The sequence below is a fragment of the Pelophylax lessonae genome (assembly GCF_965119305.1).
Source record: "Pelophylax lessonae genome assembly, chromosome: 3".
Classification (NCBI taxonomy): Eukaryota; Metazoa; Chordata; class Amphibia; order Anura; family Ranidae; genus Pelophylax; species Pelophylax lessonae.
The window spans coordinates 209,599,953-209,625,011 of NC_138770.1; the positions used below are offsets into that span (position 1 = coordinate 209,599,953).

General features: G+C 44.0%; 1 protein-coding gene across 2 annotated transcripts in view; it reads right to left on the reverse strand.

Annotated features, from left to right (window-relative positions):
• The window catches only part of CUL3 (cullin 3), a 328,571-nt gene that overhangs the window by 84,080 nt on the left and 219,432 nt on the right, over positions 1-25,059 (reverse strand). For both annotated transcript variants that reach the window (XM_082252499.1, XM_082252498.1), the window contains exons 7-11: positions 16,838-16,983; positions 6,092-6,268; positions 4,507-4,677; positions 3,850-3,957; positions 3,631-3,755 (exon numbers count right to left, since the gene is read on the reverse strand). In XM_082252499.1, the coding sequence (XP_082108625.1) occupies positions 3,631-3,755; positions 3,850-3,957; positions 4,507-4,677; positions 6,092-6,268; positions 16,838-16,983 (727 nt within the window). The remainder of the gene's footprint in view (positions 1-3,630; positions 3,756-3,849; positions 3,958-4,506; positions 4,678-6,091; positions 6,269-16,837; positions 16,984-25,059) is intronic.

Here is a 25,059-nt window from a genome sequence, read left to right on the forward strand (position 1 = left end):
AACGGAGCCACCCTATCAGGGACTCTTTCGTTACCCAGCTCAGCCAGATTCGATTGTCCAGAGACTGCGGATTCTTGTCCCATTAGGCCAGAATCTCCCTTTGCAGGGACCTCAAAATGAAACTGTGCAAGCAAAACTGCCTCAAAAGGTAGACACCATCAGGCCCAGCATACAAGTCCAGAGGGATGACCATCTGCTGGACAGCAGGAGAGGAATTGCAGCCTGCAGTTTCTGGAGTTTGTCCAGAGGAAGGAGCAGTCTGGCTAAGGCCAAGTGCAGAGTCAGACCAAGATAGCCCAGCTTTGTGGATGGAAGCAGAGCAGACTTCTGAAAATACAGAATCCAGCCGAACTCCCTCAGAGTTCATATGGTGATCTCCAGATTTTTCACCAGAGCAGAAGGAGACTCCACTCGCAGAAGCAGGTGGTCCAAGTAGCCCAGTACCATGATCCCCCCGCTAGCTTAACGACTCTAGTAATGGGGCTAATAATTTCGTAAAGTCTCGAAGAGCAGAGGCGAGACCAACGGGTAACGCCAGAAACTGATAATGCTCCTCTCCCACGGCAAAGCTGAGGAAGCGCTGGTGATCAGCACATATTGGAATGTGAAGGTAAGCATCCTCGATGTCAATAGAGGCAAGAAAATCCCCCTGATGCAGGATGCCACCACCGTGCGGATGGACTCCATTCTGAACTTCTGCACCCGCACAAAGCAGTTCAGTGCCTTAGGGTCCAGGATTGGATGCACCTTGCCTTCCTTCCTGGGAACTGTAAACAGGTTTTGAGTAAAAACTCTGAAAACTTTCCTATGTCGGAACCGGGACAATCACCCCTCAAATTAACAGGTCTTGCACTGCCCCAAACAGACCCTTGCAGGGGAAGTGGGTATGAGCGAAACTTTATCTTGGAGCCGGAGCATATGACCTACGTCTTGTACCAGGGAAGTCAACGGGTCTGGAAACCAGCAAAGACGTTCCCCCAGATACGGGTGAGGGCACACCACACCTTCATGCTGAAGGAGCCTTGTCTTCAGGTCTAGATAAGCCCGCTTTCCACTTGCAAGACCAAGTTTGCTTTGATCCACCAGAGGAGGCCCTGAAGGGCTTTTATCCCTGGTCAGTCGCCCCTGAGGGACGAAAAAACTGAGCCGAGACGGATGGCCCACGTCTACGACGTGGGTCCTTGCCCTTACTAGCCTGTGGAAGAAAGGTACTCTTTCCGCCCTGAGATCCTTAATGATGTAATCCAGGGTAGCTCCAAACAGGCATTCTCCTTCAAAAGGAAGATCAGTCAAGGCCTTTTTAGAAGTCTGGTCTGCAGACCAGCATTTGAGCCAAAAAATACACCGGACTACTGCTGAAACAGAGACCCTAGCGACTAGGGGAGCCACATCCAAAGAGGCATTACAGATAAACTGCAGTCCCTGGACCAACTGGTCCGCAAGCTCAGCAAAGGCAGGGGGAAGCTGCTCCCCTCCAGGTCACGGCGTAAAAGCTCAGCCATCTTGGTCAGAGTTTACACCAGGGCAATGGTAAATACTGGTCAGTGCCAAACTAGCCAAGGTGTACATATTGCAGACCACAGCCTCCATCTTCCTGTCTGTCGGGTCCTTAAAGGCCGGGGACTCTTCAACCGGAATCAGGTTGCCTTGTTCAATTTGGAAATCGGAGGTTCCACCACCAGTGGAACAGTCCACTTTTTAAGAAGGGACTCCTCATAGGTGTACCGCATAGCAAATCGCTTAGGGACCACAAGGGGACATTTTGGACGTTCCCACTCTTTAGTGACAATTCTGTCAAAATAGGAAGGAAAAGGAAACACCTTTGCCACTCTGGATGGCTTGTGAGTACCAAAGGGAAACGATGCCCCCAGCTGTGCTTCAGCTGTGTCCTCCATTTTTAAGGTCTCACACACAGATACAATCAGTGCATTCACCAGCGCCTTTTCATGTGCGGCTACAGTAGTGGAGGAATCATCCTCACTATCTGAGAACTCAGGGCGCGAGGTCGCAGACCCAGCAGAGTGATCGACCTCCGCGGCGGCCGAGTAAGATTCAGGATCTGATGAGAGAGATGAGGTGGGGGTGCTTTTTGCTAGCCAGTCGCCCAAAAACCAACTCCACCCAGGACACAAAGGACTCCAGAACCGCCGCCAGTGCATCAATGGATGGTTGGGACACGGAGGGCCCCACAGCCTCTGAGAGGGGATCAGGTGGGGAAATGTGCTCTAAAGGACTCCATGAGTCAATAGAGGGACCCCACAAAAAAAGGTGTATTTAAGAGAAAAAAAAAAAAAAAACACACACTCCTAAAGGGACGCCCCCACCGCTCCGGCAGCATCACCCAGTCGCCAATAACAGAGCACCCAATCGATCCTCAGCAGAGAGGGACAGGACCCCACCAGAATCACCACCCAGCAGAAACCAGGCACCGCAGCGACCAGGAGAATCTGCACTGCACGTGCTGCAATCAGGAAAGGAGGATGCAGGAAGGGAGGATGCAGGAGTCAGCACCAGGGGATGAGGAGGGGCTCCCACTGCCTAAAACACCACCCAAGAGGGTTCCACTGTCATGGCTGCCATTATTTTTAATGGTAAACCATCACAAGATGGCCGCCGGACTACGCAAACCTGGCCGCCGGACTACGCAAACATGGCCGCCGTACATTGAGCACACAGGCTACAAGCAAATGGCAGCACCACAAGGCTCCCAGGAGGTATCACTAGGTCTCAGAAAATGGTACAGGCAGGAAGGAGGGCCCTAGCAGGAGCCCCCACTGGGTACAGTGTCTCCTCCCCCCCTCCCCGTTGGCCAGCAGCAAACCCCCCCCCCCCCTCTGCCCTCACTCCAAACGGTGGACCAGGCAACCCCACAGCCCCAATGCAGGAGGGGGGCGGATGGAGTGGCGACATGGCCCACAGTGACCACCAAACCGATGAGGGGGCTGCCTACCGGGAAGGAGGGGAACCCAGGGGTCCGACCATCCCACGGAGGAGCCCACGTCCTCCCCAAAGCCCTCCAGGGGAAGAGGAGGGACAGTTACTTACCATACCAGGAACCAGGCAGGCACCGCTCCAGACAGAAAGTCCACTCCATCTAAATGGGGGGCTGTTGGCCAGGAGGAACGCTGCGACTCGCAAGGCGTTTCGCACTCCAACCTCCATCAAGTGGGGCTATGTCGCGGCCACCCTAGAATGGAGCTGAGGTCTGCGCATGCTTGCTGGCCACACTGGGGTGACCACTGGATCCAGATTATCCAGCCCGTCGTGCAGTCCAGCAGTTGATTGTAGATCTCACAGGAAAAAACCAGGAGTAAAAAAATCTATCTTAAAAAAAAAAAAATTGCCAGGACCAGAGATCCCAGCAAGGAACTAGGTTCTTACTCCTGACTAGGGAGCTGTGTCCATCAAGGAACGAAAGAGAAAGAAGTTTCTGGGCAGCATCTCACACGTTTAACAAACATGGGGCTGTTCTACAATTTATTAGGAGCACTGAGAAAATGGAGTGCAAAAGAGTAAAATAACACACAAAACTATGTCTTCGGTCACTGAAAACATGAACATGGTTCAAACCAGAGGAATGTCAGTTTTGAGGCAGAAATGTTTGCTTCCTTGGAATTCTTTTTATTTTACCTTCTAAATACTTCAAACGCATGTCTGGCAGCAGGCGGGATGTTGCACTTCGGTGTAGCCGACTGTGTGGGCCAGTAGCCGGTCGTAAGAACTCTGACTGTGAGATCTACCCCTCCTAAAGAGACCTGAAATACAAGGCAAGAGTATCAATAAGGAGGTCACCTCAGCCAGTGAAGATAAAGGAATGTTGAGTAACAATGGACACAGATAATTTCATACCCCTGTTGTCTGCAGATGTTGCCTGAATTCATCCATAGTAGTGTTTGAAATACTCATGTCTCTGAACATACCCTCTAACTTTGAAGTAAATTGGCACCCACACTCCGTCTGAAAGCGAAAAAAAAAAAGGTTAAAAACATGGAAACTTGAGTAGAACAGTTTTAAAAGCCAACTCGAGCATAAGCTTATTTCTGGTTTTGAACAATGTGGGAAAAGATTGGAACCTTTGCTTAAATACAGTCTTGTCACCCCTGTGGAATTGTTACATTCATGCTCTGTCTCAGTGAACCAGACTCAGAATCTGAAAAGCAAACTGCTTCTGCTTTGCTCTCTCTTTTTTTATATAAACATAATTCTCTGAATTCTAAGTCATGGGTGCAGCCAGTATTAAACAACTGTAAAACTAAGATTTAATAACCACAATAATAAAAAAACACTACACCAGAATAAAAGTTTGTGAAAAAAAAAAAGGTTTGTGGCCGCAATAATTAAGTGACCAATGCAATACCATGCATTTACTACAAAACTAAAATCTGTACTTATGAAGCATTACCAAAAATGGTAAAGACAGACGAGAAGCCTTCTCGCTACCATTGGAATACCTAATGTTCTACAAACATGCTGGTATAGAGAAGAAAGGAACAAGAGAACAGTCACCTTTAATTTGGATATCATATTCTTTTCAGAGTCATCAGACACACTCTTGTTGGTAAGTAGTCGTCTAGCCAAATGCTGCTTGTAGTAACGTTCAAACACATCCTTCTCTTGCATGAATCTAAAAAGGACCATTGCCTTGTCAAGTATGGATTCCACCTCCTGTTCTGTGAGCTTTGAAAGGAAAAAAAAAAACCTATTAATCTTCTGCATGCTCTTGCGGTGTTGACATATAATAGTGCGCCTCAGCAGTGCCTATCACGGGAAATGACCTAGGGGCACTGTTCTGGCTTACTACAACAAAGGATTTACTGTTTTTTCCACTCATTCTGAGCTTAAGTCAGTCCCTGCCTACATAGCAGTTACGTTTGTTACGGGTTCAAGGAACCTTACCCAACATTTACAGCTCATTTCAATTTCGGTCCCCTTCCCCTACACCAAATAAAAGTAGAAGCCAACATGACCAGACACAGACATGCAACATACACACGCCATCAATCACAAACCCACTTACATTACTATGAAGATACTGAGGAAATTCAAGATTTTCATTCCCCACAAAACAAAATTAAGCTAGCCATACACTGATCATAATTCAGCTGGTCCCTGCTGGACCTGAAGATCTTGGATCAGTGGGCGGCTGTCAGGGGGATTTGATTTAAATCACTAGTAAAAGGCTTGATTTAAATCATAATTTTTAACGAGCATCGGGCATCTCTGACCTGCAGCGGCTCCTCCTTTGACCTGCTGTTGACTCACGACACTCCCATTCCCTTTAATGGGATGGCTGGTGATGAGGCAGTGACACAAGTTGAGGGACGTGGCGGCAGCAGGTGAGTGGATGCCCAACTAACAGGCGCTGCCATGATGGATCTGAAATGACAGGTGCTCTTTAAATCTAAAGACTCATTCTTATTGGTAGTGTGACATTGTGTTAATGCATCAATGCAGTGCATGTTATCTCAGCTTACAGAGCTGGATTCATTTTATGAGTTTACCAAAAATATACATTTTTCAGAACACACACACACACACACACAATAACTGAGCTCCATGTCAAGCTGAAAAAAATATGATTAATGTATCTTAAAAACGCTTTCGATTTAAATAAAAACATATATTTTTATCCACCCTGGTGGCTGTCCCTGTAGGATGTTGGGCCATTTCACACGAACGATCCAATCAGGTCCACCTGATCGGATGGTTCATGTATTCCTCTGAACTAACGGGTGTAAAGTTACTTGTGTCCATAGAAGAAAAAAAAAAACACAAAAAGGTGATCCATTTCCCTCTATCTAGGCCAATCTGTTTACACCCGACTGCAAAAGTAAAAACTGTATGGACACGGGCCTATTACTGGCCGCTCTGCTCAGCAGGGGGATCAGCAGGCAAATCCCCTGTTGTGTAAAGTGGATTCGGACCTTTTTGTGAAAAGGTGAACTTACGCTTTAAACTTTGCTGACGCAAATGTTGAGTTCCAATAGTTAGTGGAGTTGTTGTTAAAACACTACTTGCCCATTTAGAACAGATAAAGATTTACAGATCGTGAAAAAAAAAAAAAAATAAATCCCCAAGACAAATTACTTACTCCTTTAACTCCTTTTTTGAGTTTGTCATCAATAAATAAGGAAAGGTACTCCGGGGACCTGGAGTTCAGGTTGAGGAAGTACTCAAAGTCACCAGCAATAGTTTGCTTGAAAAGACGATCATTACTAAATGACTCCTGAAGAAACCGGTCAAATCTACTCTTCAGGTCTAGGAGGCCCTGTAAAATAATAAAGGCAAAGAAATGCTACATCAAATAATTAACTTCAAGAATTACAGTGGGTAAAGAAAAGAATCAACCCCCTTTAAAATAGTCAAATTTTGTTGCTTTGCAGACTGAAATGAAGAGGGACGTTTATTTTATTTTATCCAGCTGTGTTTATAAGTGCAACTTATAACATCCAAGTGAAAGATATAACACCAACAAGTGAGAATAAAAAAAAAAAAGAAAAAAAATCAAAAGTCACTGAGTTGAAAAAAGGATTACCCCCATGTGTCAGTATTTTGTTGAACCACCGTTTAATTACAGACTTTAGTCTGTTGGGATATGTCTCTACTAACTTGCAATATTTGCCCACTCTTACTTGCATAACTGCTCAAGTTCAGTTAAATTTGATGGTGACTGTTTGTGGGCTGCAATCTTCAAGTCATTCCACAGATTTGCAATGGGGTTTAAGTCTGGGCTCTGACTTAGTCATGTAAGGATATTCACCTTTCTCCTTCAACCAATGTGTGGTCATTTTTGTTGTGTGCTTTTCTTTACAATTTACTGTATCTTCTGGGAATATGTAGTATTATATATATATATATATATATATATATATATATATATATATATATATATATATATATATATATATATATATATAGAGATAGATATAGATATAGATATATATATATATATATATATATATATATATATATAGAGAGAGAGATAGATAGATATATATCTATCTATATCTATATAGATATAAATCTATAAACCTCTGTATTTTTTTTTACAACAGGAAGCTGGATTTCTCATGAAAGTTGTCCGAGCGGCGATGAAAAGCATTCCAAAGCGGCCGGTGTGTCTCAGGATGTTTCCGCCGGTTCACCAGAGAGTGCGGCCATCTGCTCCCATAGGCAATCAGAGTAGATACTCTTTGATCGCCTCTAAGAACTTGGAGGACCGGAGCGAGGTCATCCGGTCTAGGTTGGATTTTTTTTTTTTTTAAAGCAAAAGATGTAAAAGAAATATTTTTTTTTTATCTTTTGCTTTGAAAGATAAAAAAAGATTTTTACCGGTCATTCCTTATTTATATTACAAGGGATGATTACATTCCTTGTAAAAGGAATAAAAACAAAAAAAGCTAAGTGCCCCCATCCCTCCATGCTCCTGCGCAGAAGCGAATGCATACGTAGAACGCGCACACATATGCAAACTGTATTCGCACCACACATGAGGCATCTCTGCGAACGTTAAAGTGAGCGCAACAATTCTAGGGCTAGACCTCCACTTTCTATCATAAAGGATACCCCACTGTCACAACTCCCACCTGTCACAAACTGAGTCACCAAAAAAGGAGCAGGGGTGAACCCCAAGAGATTCACACCTGCAAAGTGTTCTCCTCAAACAGGATAGTAAATCTTCCAAGAAGTAGATTTACAAGCTTGCAGCAGCATGAGAATCACCAATTCAGACAACCCTCTATCCTTCAGCATCAGGCTTCAGAAAGCGAAGCCGTTAAGCCAGCGACTGTAAGGCAAGATGGGAGATTGGCCCTTGGGCCAACAGACGACCTCTAAGAGGAAGTCTCAGAGGAGCATCGGCGACCAACTGTATCAGATCTGCAGAACAAGACAGGCGAGGCCAATCTGGAGCCACTAGTACGACCGTAATCCCTTCTGCCTCTAACCTAATGCAGGAATCTTGGCAAGAGGAAAAACGTATAGTAGACGATACTAGCCCCAAAGGAGCCACCAATGCCCCTGTGGCGTTGGCCAGAGGATCCCGAGACGTTGCTATGAACCTCTGTGCCTTCCAGTTGAGACGAGAGACCAAGCTGGGGAACAGATGTGACCCACAGTGACTGTTTAGAGGGGCTTGGGGGGGGGGGGGGGTGGAGGGGAACCCGGGGGTCTGAACATCCCAGGGAGGAGCCCACGTCCACTCCGAAAGACCACCAAGGGAGAGGGGGGGGGGGGGACACTAAACACACCATCGAACTGGGTGGGCGCCATTCCAGGCAGACAACCACGCCATCTTGGAATGGGGCTGCAGCGGGCCAGAGGCTCGCTCAGACTCAGGTCGTGACCAGGGCCATGTGACCTCGCGAGGCGTTTAACTCGCCGGCCAGCCCCCGTCCAGTGGGGCTATGTCGTGGCCAACCTAGCACATATCTAAGGTCGGGTCATGCTTGTTGGCAAGACTGGGAAGACCGTAAAAATCTAGAATATGCAGTCTGTCATCCAGTAGTTTATTGCAGTTCTTACAGGAACAGAAAATAAAAGAAAAAATTCTGTTTAAAAAGGAAAAAATGCTAGGACCAGAGATCCTAGCAAGGAACAAGGTCCTTACTCATGACCAGGCAGAAAAAAAAAAAAACTGAAGACCTATAGCAGGAAGTGGGAGTATATCCCCTGGAACTGCCTTATACAGTGCCTTGCGAAAGTATTCGGCCCCCTTGAACTTTGCGACCTTTTGCCACACTTCAGGGTTCAAACAAAGATATAAAACTAATTTGTTTTGAAGAATCAACAACAAGTGGGACAATCATGAAGTGGAACGAAATTTATTGGATATTTCAAACTTTAATAAAAAACTGAAAAATTGGGCGTGCAAAATTATTCAGCCCCCTTAAGTTAATACTTTGTAGCGCCACCTTTTGCTGCAATTACAGCTCTAAGTCGCTTGAGGTATATCTCTATCAGTTTTGCACATCGAGAGACTGAAATTTTTGCCCATTCCTCCTTGCAAAACAGCTCGAGCTCAGTGAGGTTGGATGGAGAGCGTTTCTGAACAGCAGTTTTCATTTCTTTCCACAGATTCTCAATTGGATTCAGTCTGGACTTTGACTTGGCCATTCTAACACCTGGATAGGTTTATTTGTGAACCATTCCATTGTAGATTTTGCTTTATGTTTTGGATCATGGTCTTGTTGGAAGACAAATCTCTGTCCCAGTCTCAGGTCTTTTGCAGACTCCATCAGGTTTTCTTCCAGAATGGTCCTGTATTTGGCCCCCTCCATCTTCCCATCAATTTTAACCATCTTCCCTGTCCCTGCTGAAGAAAAGCAGGCCCAAACCATGATGCTGCCACCACCATGTTTGACAGTGGGGATGGTGTGTTCAGGGTGATGAGCGGTGTTGCTTTTACGCCAAACATAACGTTTTTCATTGTTGCCAAAACGTTTGATTTTGGTTTCATCTGACCAGAGCACCTTCTTCCACATGTTTGGTGTCTCTCCCAGGTAGCTTGTGGCAAACTTTAAAGGACACTTTTTATGGATATCTTTAAGAAATGGCTTTCTTCTTGCCACTCTCCCATAAAGGCCAGATTTGTGCAGTATACGACTGATTGTTGTCCTATGGACAGAGTCTCCCACCTCAGCTGTAGATCTCTGCAGTTCATCCAGAGTGATCATGGGCCTCTTGGCTGCATCTCTGATCAGTCTTCTCCTTGTATGAGCTGAAAGTTTAGAGGGACGGCCAGGTCTTCGTAGATTTGCAGTGGTCTGATACTCCTTCCATTTCAATATTATCGCTTGCACAGTGCTCCTTGGGATGTTTAAAGCTTGGGAAATCTTTTTGTATCCAAATCCGGCTTTAAACTTCTCCACAACAGTATCTCGGACCTGCCTGGTGTGTTCCTTGTTCTTCATGATGCTCTCTGCGCTTTAAACGGACCTCTGAGACTATCACAGTGCAGGTGCATTTATACGGAGACTTGATTACACACAGGTGGATTCTATTTATCATCATTAGTAATTTAGGTCAACATTGGATCATTCAGAGATCCTCACTGAACTTCTGGAGAGAGTTTGCTGCACTGAAAGTAAAGGGGCTGAATTTTGCACGCCCAATTTTTCAGTTTTTTATTTAACAAAGTTTGAAATATCCAATAAATTTCATTCCACTTCATGATTGTGTCCCACTTGTTGATTCTTCACAAAAAGTACAGTTTTATATCTTTATGTTTGAAGCCTGAAATGTGGCAAAAGGTCGCAAAGTTCAAGGAGGCCGAATACTTTCGCAAGGCACTGTATGCGTAGTCAAACTATTTTCTGCCTAAAGTTTAACACTCCATTCCCAGTTGACACCTGCCAGAAGGGGAAAACGTGTAAGACGGAGTATCCAGCACCTCACGTCAAACAGTCCGCACTGCAGGCGGCCGTGTTTGCTAATAGCGTACACAGTTTGCTTTAGTCCAAGGTTTGGATACAAGCGCAACTGTTAACTAATAAACGGCAAATGTTAAGAAGGCAATGCACTATTGGTCCCCTTTTCCGTTTACGCACGTCCTTCATTACATATGGAGCCCATTAGCTGCTTTGTCAAGGATGCCGGTTTTGGAATCTGATCAGAAGAGGACCATCACCTTGTACTGGAAAGTTTGGTCATTTATTGCTTCCAATCTGCAGCCTTTTGGTAAAAGGCCATTTCTTTACTCTACACTTGGGTTGATTTAGGAGCACCTGGAGCAGTTAATTCTAATAATTCACTGTCACTGGCAGTGAAACCTCTCCTTTTTTTACACATGGGATTGAACTCTTTTTCTCTATCAACTGTTTCTTAAAGAGGTTGTACACCTATAATTTTTTTTTTCTCTTCTTTAAATCCTGAAAGAGAAACCCATAATGAGCTAGTATGCATCGCATACTAGCTCATTATGAAATACTTACCTTAGAACGAGCCCCCGCCGTGCCGTCCGCTTACCTGTATGACGGGCGACATGTATAGTCGCCCGTCTTCCGGGATCGCGGCATCCGGCCATCTGATTGGCCGGAGCCGCGGTGACGTCACTTCCGCGCACGCGCGCGGGAGCCGACGGTCACGGCACGGGGCTCTGAAGGAACGGCACGATCTGCCGTTCCTTCAGAGCGCATGCGCCAGTGACGTCACTGGCTGCATTAAAGGTAAATATCTCCTAAACGGTGCATGTTTAGGAGATATTTACAGTACCTATAGGTAAGCCTTAATATAGGCTTACCTATAGGTACAACTTCCTGAGGAGGGTTTACTTCCTCTTTAATAGCATATTTACCTAACAGCTTTGACACATTGTATAGGAGTGTATAATCACATATCTCTTGTATTTTTATGTATATTTTTGTATCACACATCCGACATTTTGTTTTATATTTTCACTTTATTGAAGATATTCAATGCTATATATGCATCTTCTAGGATAGCGCACTTTATATTTTTCACATTTATTTTTCCATTATTCATAATCACCAAGTGCAGCAATCCACCGTCTAATCTGCGCATCTTAACTTTTTTTTCAATAGGCCTTTCAACCCTCAAGGGGTTAAATGAACGAAAGTGTGTCTTAGCTGCCCGATTAGACATCCAATATGGTTGGTGAGACTTGCCAGGGAAATTTCTAAACAAGCTGAACTCATCCACCCAGAAGGGGTGGAAAATTACTCCCAAATCTGCCAGGGATCTTAGAAGAATCGATTCCATGGAGTCAATGTGAATGGAAGAGTGAGGTACATGGGATGCAAACCAAGGATAGGCAAAATATGGAAGATGTTAACTCTAGACACGGAAAACCCCTAGGGAGGAACAGGGCATGCTTGGACAACATGGAGGATTCAGGTTCCTAACTGGGTAGGACATTCGTTTTAATATTTGTTTGTATTTAGCCATCACAAGTGAAGCGTAAGGCTCTAGACATCTGTTCCACAAGCTCAATTAGGGTGTCTGCTCTGGTGGTGGAGAGATTCTTTTTAAGGAAACTTACCATTTCTGATATAGTATGAAAGATTAAGGTCACAGCCAACAGTGGGTGGAGGGAGATAGCTGGGATTTCAGAAGGGTATTCAACCTGTGGTCAGTAGAATCTTTAAAGCAAAATCTCTATGAATGCCTAGTAGTTTTTCAGTTAAGGAGGGTCAGTGGCAGATCCACAGTGGGAATCGACCACTGTTAAATTAGCTCTCCAAGGGGAACAGTTCTAACACTCACCAGGTGGGGCCCAGGACCCTTCAGGGTGCCTCAAGTCTGCACAGATAAATACTTCAAGTAGCAGGTGCAGTGGAAAGATCTCTGCAGCTGTTGGGGCTCTGAAAGACTCGAGGCTGGAGACAGCAGGCTGACCCTACAAATTCAGGCTAGGAAGCACTGCATCAATAAGCAAAATGAACCCTTGTAATTGTGGGATATGGGCAGGAGACTGCAGTGACTCAAATACAGTCTTTAGAAACAGATTGCTGGAACTCTAAATCAGATGTTCACAGAGACTGGTAGCTGAACTGTTCAAAGACTTGAAAAAGGTCAGAGAAATACAGCAGTGGATGGCACAAAGGCATGTTTACAGACTTTGTGGTCAGTATTCCTGAGGTATTGGATAAATTTGTCATGAGTGACAGCAATAGAGGTCCCTGACAACTGTAGGGCTTCACCCGAGCGGAATGGAGAGGACCCCAATGATGAAGACCCTATAACTGAATCTTAGATTACAATAGTAAGTGCCTTCAGAGGGTACAAAGTAAATGCTCTTGGATTACTTAAGAGTATGGGCTGGGGTCACCCGCAGCAGCCATATTGTCCCTTCTGTGTATATATAGGCATGCAGTAACCATGCAGTGGTGAAGCAATTAGGCCCAAAATATAAGGCAAACCTCAGGTACTCACAAAACCAAGCAGCTGGTAGCAGATGAGGGTTGGGTGGCTAGAGGTATCCACTGTAATTCCTGGAACTTCTTTAACCAGAGAGAGTGCAGTAGGTGGGTAGTAAAAACAAACTAGAGTTTGGTATTCCAGGTAGTGCATTTTCAAGCAGAAGCAGCAGCATGATCGGTTTCCTTCAATAAACATCCAAATGAAGTACAAAAAGGTTATCTTCATCATCCACTGAAGCACACTTCAGAAACCATCCAGATTTCCAAAAGCAGTTTGAGAGATAAGCAACAGTAAACTGGCTCAACTCGAAACCTGAGCAGCGTCTTAAGCCAAGGAATGAGGGGCAGGAACCTTAGGCACACTAAGGACGTCCAGTTGATTAGGGACAGAAATGAGGGAAGAATGCAAAATTAACTTTGAGAGGTCTCTGCTATTCCAGTGACATGGTCCCATATAGGCTTCTGGATTGTACCCTATTGCCTTTAGTGGCAGCAGGTTTCCAGTCAACCTAAAACCCAGCAATGGAAACGTCCCACCAAGCAGAAGATGAAGAATGCCCAGGAGCCAATTCCTTCTTTCAAGCAGAGACTACTAGCAGAGGAACACCAGAAAGCAATGTCTTGTCTCTAAGACCGTGCAATGGAAATTAGCATGTTCGGGTGTCAGCCAAATTGACCCATCACAAGGAAAGCTCCCAGGTCAAAAAATGGTCCCCTGATGAAAAACTGTGTTCTGGGGAGCCAAAGTCAAGTTCACAACAAAGGAGGAAGCCGAGGTAACCAGGTGTGGAGGTTCAAGTCAGGCCTGAGTAGAGACACTGGCAAGGGCAATATTTCCAGAAAATAAAAAAAAAATTGAGGGACAGCTGACAAAGATGCCAGACAAAAAGGCTTAGCCTAAAAGGCTAAAGGGGGTGTCTAGAGAACCTAAAGGCAGAGGCAGCACACTACCCAAGGACCCCTCCCAATGTGAAAATGGCATCCACAATTGTAGAAGCTGAGGTGCAATTTCATGAAGAGGAATCAGAGAGGTTGGTGGAGCTCTGGCTTTAGACCTTTTGGCTGGAAACAGGAGAAGCTCAGAATGCCTATGTTCACGGGTTCCTCTGCCCCTTCCACAGACCACCTGCATTAGGACCGAAGCATACTCTACAGCCACCCATGGCAGTACTAATGACACTGCTTAGAGCTGGTCCAAATCATATGCTCCTTTTAACGCCTCATCAGTATCCCAATACATACAGTCCAGAGTACTCTGCACATTTGTACAGACCTGCACGAAAGACACCAGTTTTGATGCATCTTAGAAGCCATAAAACTGAAGCACAAGGCTTCAGAAATTTGCTTTAGCCTTTCTATTACATCAGGAACGATCATAGCTAGATCCCTCCATTCTATAGCGCTTGCTAAAAGAGTGGGTTATGTACTGGGAAGTGATTAATCAGTGCAGATAATTACAATATGATGTTGAGGTAAGTCTTAAATAGTATTGCCAGAAGAATGCTAATAGTGCACAAAAACTCTAAAATTGCTTAATGTGCTTATAGTGATAAAATTATAAAAAAGTTTGTGTTATCTGTAACCAGAATTACAGCACAAATGATATGCACGGTTACCCCTTGAGTGCAGAGTGAATATAAAGTGCAGGTGCTCTGTGCTCAATCTTCAAAGGGTCTGGTGCTTGATGTCACTGTGGAAGATAGTAAAATGACACACTCACCAGATGGAAGTGGGTTTTAAATACCTTATAGTATTAAGACCTGTTAACGCTTGTTTGGCCACCTGGACCAGGGGAGATACCGCTGGGCGATGTGGTGCCCCAATGCTCCGGATTGCCCTCTCCTGAATGGCCACCTTCTGTTGATAGCTGTCATCACAATTGATAGCTGTCATCACAAGAGTTGGTTGAGTTTAGTACCCAGAAGCCAGTTCACGAGACTCAGGCGAACCATAGATTTCCATAGACAGGCATCTGCTAATTCTTGCTGGCGAAGGAAATCAGCTGTAGGGTCTAATTGTTTATTGAGTAGCCATTCATTAGAAAAACGAGGTAACAAAGAAATGCAGCTGCACCACATTACCCAGCCGTATCTCCCCTGGTCTAGGTGGCCAAACAAGCGTCAACAGGTCTTAATACTATAAGGTATTTAAGACCCACTTCATCTGGTAAGTGAGTGTGTTATTTTACTATCTCCCACGGTGACATCAAGTACCAGCGCCAGACCCTTTGAAGATTGAGCACAGAGCACCTGCACTTTATATTCACTCTGCATATTTGCACCACAAGTCACCTATGAACTGTTTTCTATGAAGAATTTTTTGATTTATATTGAAGCACCATTTTGTTTGTATTATCACAGAAAGGACTGCACTTCCTATCACTAATGAACTCCTACCAAACTTGTAATTGAATCCCATTGTTTTTACATAATTTGCACTGTATCTAATTTTTTAAAAATTGTATAGGAATGTATTTACAGTACACCAACACCTCAAATAGTATTTTAGGGGTAACCGTACATATCATTTGTGCTGTAATTCTGGTTACAGATAACACAAACTTTTTTATAATTTTATCACTATAAGCACATTAAGCAATTTTAGAGTTTTTGTGCACTACAGTAATCCCCCGCTACATCGCGGTTCAGTTTTTGCGGTCCCGGTAATTCGCGGTTTTTTTTGTAATGTTATTTTACTATATAAATCATTAAAAATGAAAGATTTTTGTGTTTTTCATAGCTCTTGCTCTGTCTCTAAGTATCTTTTATGTGTTTAAATGAGTTTCTATTGTTTTAAAAGTGTGTTTAAAGACCTTAAAATGCTTCTACACGTACAGTGACAGTAAAAAAAACATGCCTACAATGCATTTTAATAGGGTTTTTCTATTTCGCGGAATTTCACTTTTCGCGGCTGGGTCCGGAACGTAACCCCCGCAATGGAGGGGGGTTTACTGTATTAGCATTCTTCTGGCAATACTATTTAAGACCTACCTCAACATCATATTGTAATTATCTGCACTGATTAATCACTTCCCAGTACATAAACCACTCTCAGCAAGCGCTATAGTTAGCCTCTTTTTCTTGTGGCTATACTCTTTCATTGCTTACCCTTTCTATAGCAGCTGCAATTGTAATTTAACTATCACATTTGAATAAGACCCGTGACCCCACCCTTAGGCGCGAGTGATATACTTTTTAAGTATACAAACTCTCATCCCTCCATTCTGACAGTTTTGGCATGTCTACCCTGGTAAGTAATATTAGGCTTTTAACGGTAAGCAAACAGTCCACCACCTTGGTGCTGGAGGTCTGCTGAGGTGAATCATTGATGGGATTTACAGTGGCAAATGACTACTGAATTACAAACTCCAATACACTCTCAGGTAAAGTCCAGGAACTCTCAGGGTGTTTCCAATCTTTCCAGAAGGAGACAATGTGTGTGTGGCTGAAGTCTTAGCAAACCAATGTTGTGTCAGCAACTAGGCCTGAAGTGAGTCAAGACTGAGTACTCGAAGACCAGAACCACATGGTGCTTCAAGAGCAGGAGCAGGATGATGCTTCCCTCGGAGTGAATATTGGTAAAAAGAGCAAGAGTTGAGAGGCAATGGGAATGCATTTTGAGGAGCACCACCTCTCTCTCAGCCTGACTGTACACTGTTGTGAGATTAAAAAGCAGTTTCTGACTGCCACCTTTGTGAATGTATTTCCACCAGAAAATATTCTATCTTTTGCTCAATAAATTGTTTATTACTACTCTGAGAGCTCCCCTGTGCCCCTCTTACAAGGTTTAAAATAAAGAAACAAAAAAAAAAAAAAAAAAGAAGTGTTAAGGAAAATAGGTGCTAAGAGGAAGTGAACTGTAAAGTATAGTTATTTTCATCAAAGTAGGCATACTGTACCATGTTTAACTAGTTCAATGAAAAAATCTACAAGTTTTATTTTCCCTAAAGTGAGTATTACCTGGATATAATCAACCGGATTCTTTCCTTCCCCTTCTTCAGAAACCAACGCTTTCCCCTGTTCTCTAAGGTATAAACTCATACATTCACACATTGTCTTGAGACCATTCGGAACCCTACTGAATAATTTGTACATACAGGCCAAATCTAAGAAAAAGACAAAAAAAAAAAAAAACATTAAAAGAATGTATATTCTAAAATTATAATTGGGTAGCAGTGAGTGAACCTCTCAGGTCTCAGAATCTGTAAAAAAAGTAAAAACAGTAATATTGCTTAAGTACAGGAATACCCATTTCCAATAAAACTTTTGTATTCCATGTCCAGGCCTTTTACTGTACAAGTCAATCCCAATCAATTCAGTCATTCACATTAGTGGTCAAAAATATGCACACTAGAAAAAAAATTAATTTTTGTGACAGCTTACCATAAAATGCTTTTCTCTGAAATTCAACAGATGCAGCTCCATCTAGTTGGACTATAGGGTTGAGCTCCTCCTATCAGGAATAGGCACTAGGCAGGAAAAAAGCTTAACCACACCTGTGAGGGCTGTCCCTGCAGGCATAACCCCACACACCCTGCTATCAGCAGTTTAGTTGCAAGCAGTGTTAAGAATAGAAAAAAACCCTTTTCACTCAGAAGTAGAGGGGCGGGTGCTGCGTCTGTCGAACTTCAGGGAAAAGGATTTTACAGTAAGTTCCTACAAAAATCCAGTTTCCTCTATCGTTCACCTACAGATGCAGCTCCATCTAGTCAGACTATAGGGATGTCCCAAAGCAGTATATTCATGAGGGGTGGGAAGACAATGCAAACGGAAAGGTAACTCCCCAAAGGCTGGATTTAGTCAACCAGGTAACATGGAGCTCAACCAGGAACAATTGGAGCTCACCCTGAAAACACTACACCCTCAAAGAGAACCGCTTTTTTTTTTTTTTTTTTTAACACTGCAGTCTGCAAAACCTTGCGGCGAAAGGAAGCATCCGAAGATGCCAACACATCTACTTTGTAGAATTTTGTAAACGTATGCACAGACGACCAAGTTGCTGCCTTGCAAACTTGCAGCATCGATGCCTGATGGCGAAAAGCCCAAGAGGCACTCGGCGCTCTAATAAAATGGGCCTTCACCAGGAAAAGAGGAACCTGACCCTTTAGTGAATAAGCCTGAACTACCGTCTGCCTGATCCATCTGAATATGGTCGCCGCAGACGCAGTCAATCCCTTACGAGATCCTTCGGTAAGGAAAAAAAGAGCGTCCGATTTTCTAAAAGACTCAGTGGTCTCCAGATAGACCCTGATCGCCCGAACCACATTCAAAGAATGCAACACAAATTCCTTAGAATGTTTGGGCTTAGGGCAGAGTGAAGGCAACACAATGTCTTCATTCAGACGAAAATCAGAAACAACCTTAGGTAGAAACGACTGATTAGGTCAAAGTACCACTTTATCTCCATGTATCACCAGATAAGTTGAGCGGCAGGACAACGCAACCAGTTCAGATACTCTGCGAGCAGAAGTGATAGCCACCAAAAAGGCAACCTTCTGGGACAACAAAAGCAGAAAAATCTTCCGAATGTCCTCAAAAGGAGACTTTTGATGAACAGATAATACCAAATTGAGATCCCACAGAGTTAACGGGGACCTTCTCAGTGGAGCCATATGGCACACTCCCTGTATAAAAGTATGCATCAAAGCATGCGTAGCTAACGGGTGTTGAAAATATATAGCAAAAGCCGACACTTGGCCTTTGATAGTGTCCAAAGCCAAAACGCTGTTCAACTCCTTTCTGCAGGAAGGCCAAGACCCTAGCTAGCTATCGTAAAACAAGCAAGGGTGCACCTTCAGTGATTCGCACCATGAAATATACAATTTCCACATACGATGATATATCTTCCTAGAAGTCGACTTCCTAGCCTTCAATATTATAGGAATCACAGAGTCAGAAAGACCTATCTCAACACCTGGCTTTCAACAGCCATGCCGTTAAAGCCAGCGAATGTAGAGCAGGATGTTAAGATCGGACCTTGAGACAGCAGATAAGTCTCCAAGGTGCATTGACGACCAACCTTACTAGGTCTGTGTACCAAGCCCGGCAAGGCCAGTCCGGAGCAACCAGAATGACCGGAATCCCTTTCACCTCTATCCTGCGCAGAAGCCTTGGCAGCAGTGTCAAGGGAGGAAAGGCATAAATTAGCCGATACTGACCCCAAGTAGCACCCAGAGCATCTGTGGTGTCAGCCAGAGGATCTCGAGACCTGGCTACGAATCTCTGAACCTTCTTGGTGAGGTGAGAAGCAAATAGATCCACCTCGGGAGTCCCACAATGAACACACAAGGAGATGAAACACCTCCGGGTGCAGTGACCACTCCCCTTGATCCAACACCTGACAACTCAGGTAATCCGCTTGCCAGTTCTCCACACATGGAATGTGTATGGCAGAGAGGGCTGGAATAAATTTTTCCACCCAGGTCAAAATCTCCGTCACCTCCATGGCTGCCAAAACACTCTTCGTGCCCCTTCTGGTGATTGATGTAAGCCACTGCCGTGGCGCTGCCTGATTGAATACAAACCGGACAATCTTGCAGACAAGTTGTCCAATGGCTAAGACAAAGCTTTATTGCTCTGAGTTCCAAAACATCAGTAGTTTTGACTCTTCCATTGTCCAAGTACCCTGGGCACAGAGCTTCCCCAGCACCCCGCTCCAGCCCAATAGGCTGGCATTCGTGGTCACCACCACCGAAAACAACGGGAGGAAGGACTTGCCCCGGCATAGTACTGGAGACTGAATCCACCACAACAGAGCAGACCTTGTGTTGTGGCTTAACCGAATCGAAGAGTCCAAGGACTTTGGATTCTTTTTCCATTTGACAAAAACCTCCCTTTGCAAAGGTCTGGTATGGAACCGCCTCGAAGGTTGATACCATCAGACCCAAGGCCCGCATGCAAACTTAAAGAGGAAAGATTGTTAGCCAACAACAACTGAATCGCCTCCTGCAACTTTTACAGCTTGTCTGGGGGAAGAAACATCTTGGCCAAGGCTGAATCCAGAATCAAACCCAGATAATCCAGTCTCCAGACAGGTGTCACCGCAGGTTTCCTGAAATTGATGTTCCAACTGAAATCCTGCAGAGTTCTGACAGTGACCCCGGGTAAAAATCTGCTAGGGGAATGCCGATGGGGTACACCGGACTAGTCCTCCAAGGTGCTGGGGGAAACAAGGGAGCCCCTAAGGTCCGACTATTCCAGGGAAGGGCCCAAGTCTACCCCGGGACTGCCAGGGGTGCTTGGGGGGGACAATTTACTCACCATACCAATGTACCAGGTGGGCGCCATTTCGAAACCGATGACCTCCCACCCAGGATAGGGGTGCTGTCAGCCAAGGGGAAGCTGCTCGTCCCCATCCATAGGGGAACTGTCGTGGGCGAGGCCTAGTTCTGGAATATAACCTGCTCACGCTCGCTGGTCAGGCTGGGAAACTTTAAGGATCTAGATTATCCAGCGCAAAACCTCAGCCAGCTGTTGCTTGTAGTTCCTCTGGATCTTGGTCCTTAGGAACTAACTAGTGAAAAAAAAAAATCACAAACTAAAAACTTTCCCATAATAGCTAAGACCGAAGTCCCAGCAGGGATTTAGGTCCTATTCCTTAAACTAGGCAGAAAAACTGCTTGATAGAGTGTGTGGGGTATGCCTGCAGGGACAGCCCCCATAGGTGTGGTTAAACTTGTTTCCTGCCTAGTGCCTATTCCTGATTGGAGCAGCATAACCCTATAGTCTCTGACTAGATGGAGCTGCGTCTGTCTATGAACGATAAAGAAATGCAGGATTGTCTAATTCAAAGTCATTTACTCCAAACGCATGGAACCTCTGGTCTCCCACTAACGATTGGGACTGAATTGGTACTGAATTATGATCACAATTGCTGTGATAGCCTCTGGCCATCATTGTAATGATTCATTTTGTAGCCCACCAATGTTGTTCCTCCTGATGATTTGTAGCGTGCATAGAGCAGTGCACATGACTGCAGCTAACATGCACTGCTTGCTACAGCCAAATGATAGTAAGTAGGAAAAGCAGTGGAGTTCTGAGCTCATGAAGAGAATGCAGAAAAGAAAAAAAAAAAAAAAAAAAAAAACACAATATGAAAAATAGATTACATGACTACTAAGTAGTGGAAGTGTATAGAACACACACACTATCTACAATTTGAGATTATCAGATTAGAAATTTACAAAGGGGAAAATAAAAATAAAAAAATATAAAGGCAACACAACCTACATATGTACTGTAGGAAAAGTACATTTACAAAGTTATGTTTATCCCACTACTAACATTTTGATCAACCGTTGTGATACTACATTGCTACAAAAAGTAAGCCACCATTATATTCTAACACCACTTTCAGTTATCAAGGTTACTGGTTTACATAAGTGGTTAAAATCAATAGGTTTCATCTACAGTGGAAGCATGGATAAGTAGTTAACGTTATCGACTAGTACAGTTTTTAGTCCATAAGGAAGAACACATTAATATCCAAAAGAAAAATAAAGAGAAGTGAGAAAGACAAATTAACAGTAACCTAATATATTTGAAATTCTTGATATATCACGTGATTATAATTTTAAGATATTATTGAATTTTTCTTATCACTTGCCAAGGAGAATCGATAAAGCTCTAGGTGGGAGTTTGTTGAGATTTTAGTCTGCCTAAGGCTGGCCATACACTATACAATTTTCTTATTCAATTTCCTTTAGATTTACCTTAAACTATGTAGTGCAAGGGCCTGCCTGATTGCATACAAATTGAAAGTGTTTAGGTTTGACCCTACATTACATGGTTTTGGTAAATTTAAAGGAAAGTTGAACAAGAAAATTGTATAGTGTATGGCCAGCCTAAGGAGTTAGACCAGTTCGCTTTATTGTACCATTCAGTATAAAGGAAAGGTGACAGCTGGGATATTTCAGAGTTTGACAATGAATATTTTATTCAACATTGCCATCTAATTGAAAAATCGTTAGTACACTTGTAGGATATTATGGTGTCTAATTTTTCAATATATATTAAGGATTTCAGTCCATTACTTTCTTTGGGAGCAATACATGATGTTCAAGATTTTTAGTATGGCTCTTAGAGCCGTCAATAGTCACATTGTTATCCATGGTGGTATTATTGTTGATCTTGATGATCCAGATACAAATCATAGGATTTGCATCTCCGTAAAGACGTCATCCGACCTCTTCAAAGAGCGGTATCGAAACTAGTAGGGCGGGGCCTTGACACCGATAGACACGGCAACGTAGCTTGGTCTATACTCTGTGCTCGCAGCTGGAGCCGGAGGGAGAAATAGATGCGTAAACCACCTCAGCGTCGGGCAGACACAATGAAATGTGAGTGTATTATAAACATGTTTTAACCACTTTACCACCGGAGGATTTTGCTGCCTTACGTCCAGTCCACTTTTTGTGCTTCGGCACTGTGCGACTTTAACTGACAATTGTGCGGTCATGCAATGTGGCACAAACAAAATTAACGTCCTTTTTTTCCCCACAAACAGAGCTTTCTTTTGGTGGCATTTGATCACCTCTGCGCTTTTATTTTTTGCAATATTAATTTAAAAAAAAGAGCAAAATTTTTGCGAAAAAATTACATTCAACTTTGTCTTTTAAAAAATATCCAATATACTCAATTTATGTCATTTTTTTGGCCAAAATATATTTAGCTACATGTCTTTGACAAAAAAAAATTAAATGAGCTTATTTTTATTGGTTTGCGCAAAAGTTATAGCGTCTACTACAAACTATGGTGTAAATACCGAAATGTATGCAGCTTTAATTTCTGACTGCCTAGCTCATTTGATGAAGTGCTAAAATGGCAGGGCAGTACAAACACCCACCCCCCCCCCCCCCCCAAATTACCACTTTTTGCAAAGTAGACATTCTAAGGAATGTCCTGAGAGGCATGTTGAGCTCATTGAATATTTCATTTTTTTGTCACAGGTGTTTGAAAAATGACTAAGGTGCCCTCCCACTGCATGTAAAAGCAGTCTAGCGGCCAATTATCCAGTAGGATTGCTTTTACACGTAAGCCGACCGCTGGCTGTAAAAAACGATACCAAGATGATGCCTAAATCTGCAGGCATCATCTTGGTATAACCACTCAAAGTCCAGCAACGTACCAGTACATTGCTGGTCCTTGTTTGGCATATAGTGTAGGTTTTTTTTTTTTTTTTCATGCAGCCTGTGGGCTGAACGAAAAAAAAAGAGAACCTATCAGAAATCAGCACAGGAATAATGTGTAGTATTACCCACCATTAACCGCCCAAACATCCACCCACTTAATTTAATGATGGGTATACACGACACTATCCACGTATACCAAAATAGGATTTTAACTGCAGTGCTGAAATCAGAAAATCACCACAGCAGCTGCCAGCAAAGGTATCCATATATGCTGAGCGCAAACGCTGTTTGTGTCAGAATATATAAAATCAATGCTGTGGCAGCCGACGAGTACCTGCAAGAGAAACAGGTCACAAAAGAATGAAAAACAAACAAAGTACATTAAAAGTACAGTAGGAAGTGCAGAAGAACATAAAAATGACTGAGACAACTATTTTTGGCTTTTAGGTTTTTTTTTTTTTCCCCCTTCAAACGTTAGAGTTCCAGGTTCGGGTCTCTCAAAATGACGATAGCCATCGAACATCTTTTGAGACCCTGTGTAAATGTGCCCTAAACTGTGCCGTGCTGTACCCTACGCTCATAATCCAGTAGTGTGTGGTAGCGACGGAAACAGTAACCATGGCAAAGACCTAGTCAGGACAGTCGGGACAATAATTCCGGTGTCACGCCTAAATCCGCGCTTGCTGCAGACACGGCATCTTTTTTGGGGGTATCGTTGGGTAGGGGTACTCGGGAGGAATTCCGGAAAATGCCTCTCATGCAGCCGGCTCACTGCATCTGGTTGGTGAATTGGGGCAGGAGCACCAGCTGGATACAGAAGGGCTCTGATTATCTCTTCTTGGAATTGAAAGATGGATTTTTCAGGCAGACGCTTTGTATAAGACAAAAGTGTTGTAAATAGCCAATTGAAAAATGTATACGGGCACTTTTTTGTACCAGCGTCTGGCCTTACGGGCAATTAAGTACGGTCCCATCATCTGGTCGTTGAAGTCCACCCCTCCCATTTTACGGTTATAGTCGTGGACACAGAGGGGCTTCTCAACAACAACACCGGTGACCGTAGTAATTTGGACTGCCGTGTCTGGGTGAATGGAGGACAGAACGAAAACATGCCATTTGTCCCTCCACTTCACTGCAAGCAATTCCTCGCACCTCAAGCAGGCTCTCTCTCCCGAGCTCAGTGGGGCATTTACTAGCCGTTGGGGGAAGCCCCGGCGCTTAGATCGCACGGTGCCACAAGCGCCAATTTGCAATTGAAAGGTCTAAAAAGTGGCACGCTTGAATAGAAATTGTCCACGTACAAGTGGTACCCCTTTCCGAATAAGGGTGACACCAAGTCCCAAACTATCTTGCCGCTGCTCCCTATGTAGCCTGGGCAGTCGGGGGGCTCCACAGTGCTATCTTTTACCTCGTAGATACGGAAATTAACTGTATAGCATGTGGCCCTGTCACACAGCTTATACAACTTGACCCCGTATCTGGCACGATTGCTGGGGTGGTACTGTTTGATAGCAAGGCGGCCAGTAAACTTAATCAGGGACTCGTCAACGCAGACATCTTGTTCGGGGGTAAACAAGGCTGCGAACCGCTGATTGAAGTGGTCTACGAGGGGCCGAATTTTGTGGAGCCGATCATATTCAGGGTCTCCCCGAGGACGACCGAGTTCATTGTCGCTGAAATGCATGAACCGAAATATTTGTTTGTATCGAGCCCTGGACATAGCAGCAGAGAACACGTGCATTTGATGAATTGGGTCAGTGGACCGATCTAACCGCAATTCATTCTTTTTGTAATGCCCGTGTTGAAGGAAAGGCCCAGAAAGGTTTTAAACTCGGGAATCGTAATAAGATTCCAGGCGAATGGTCTGGCAAGGGGTGAATTTGGGTTGGCAGCGATGAATTGTTGAGCATACAAATTTGATTGGTCCACAATAGATCTGAAAAGATCTTCAGTGAAAAACAGCTCAAAAAAGTTTATGGGATTAAAACCAGCTGTTTCCACTTGGATTCCGGGTTGGGCGGTGATTGAATGGGGGGGGGGGGGGGGGGGGGG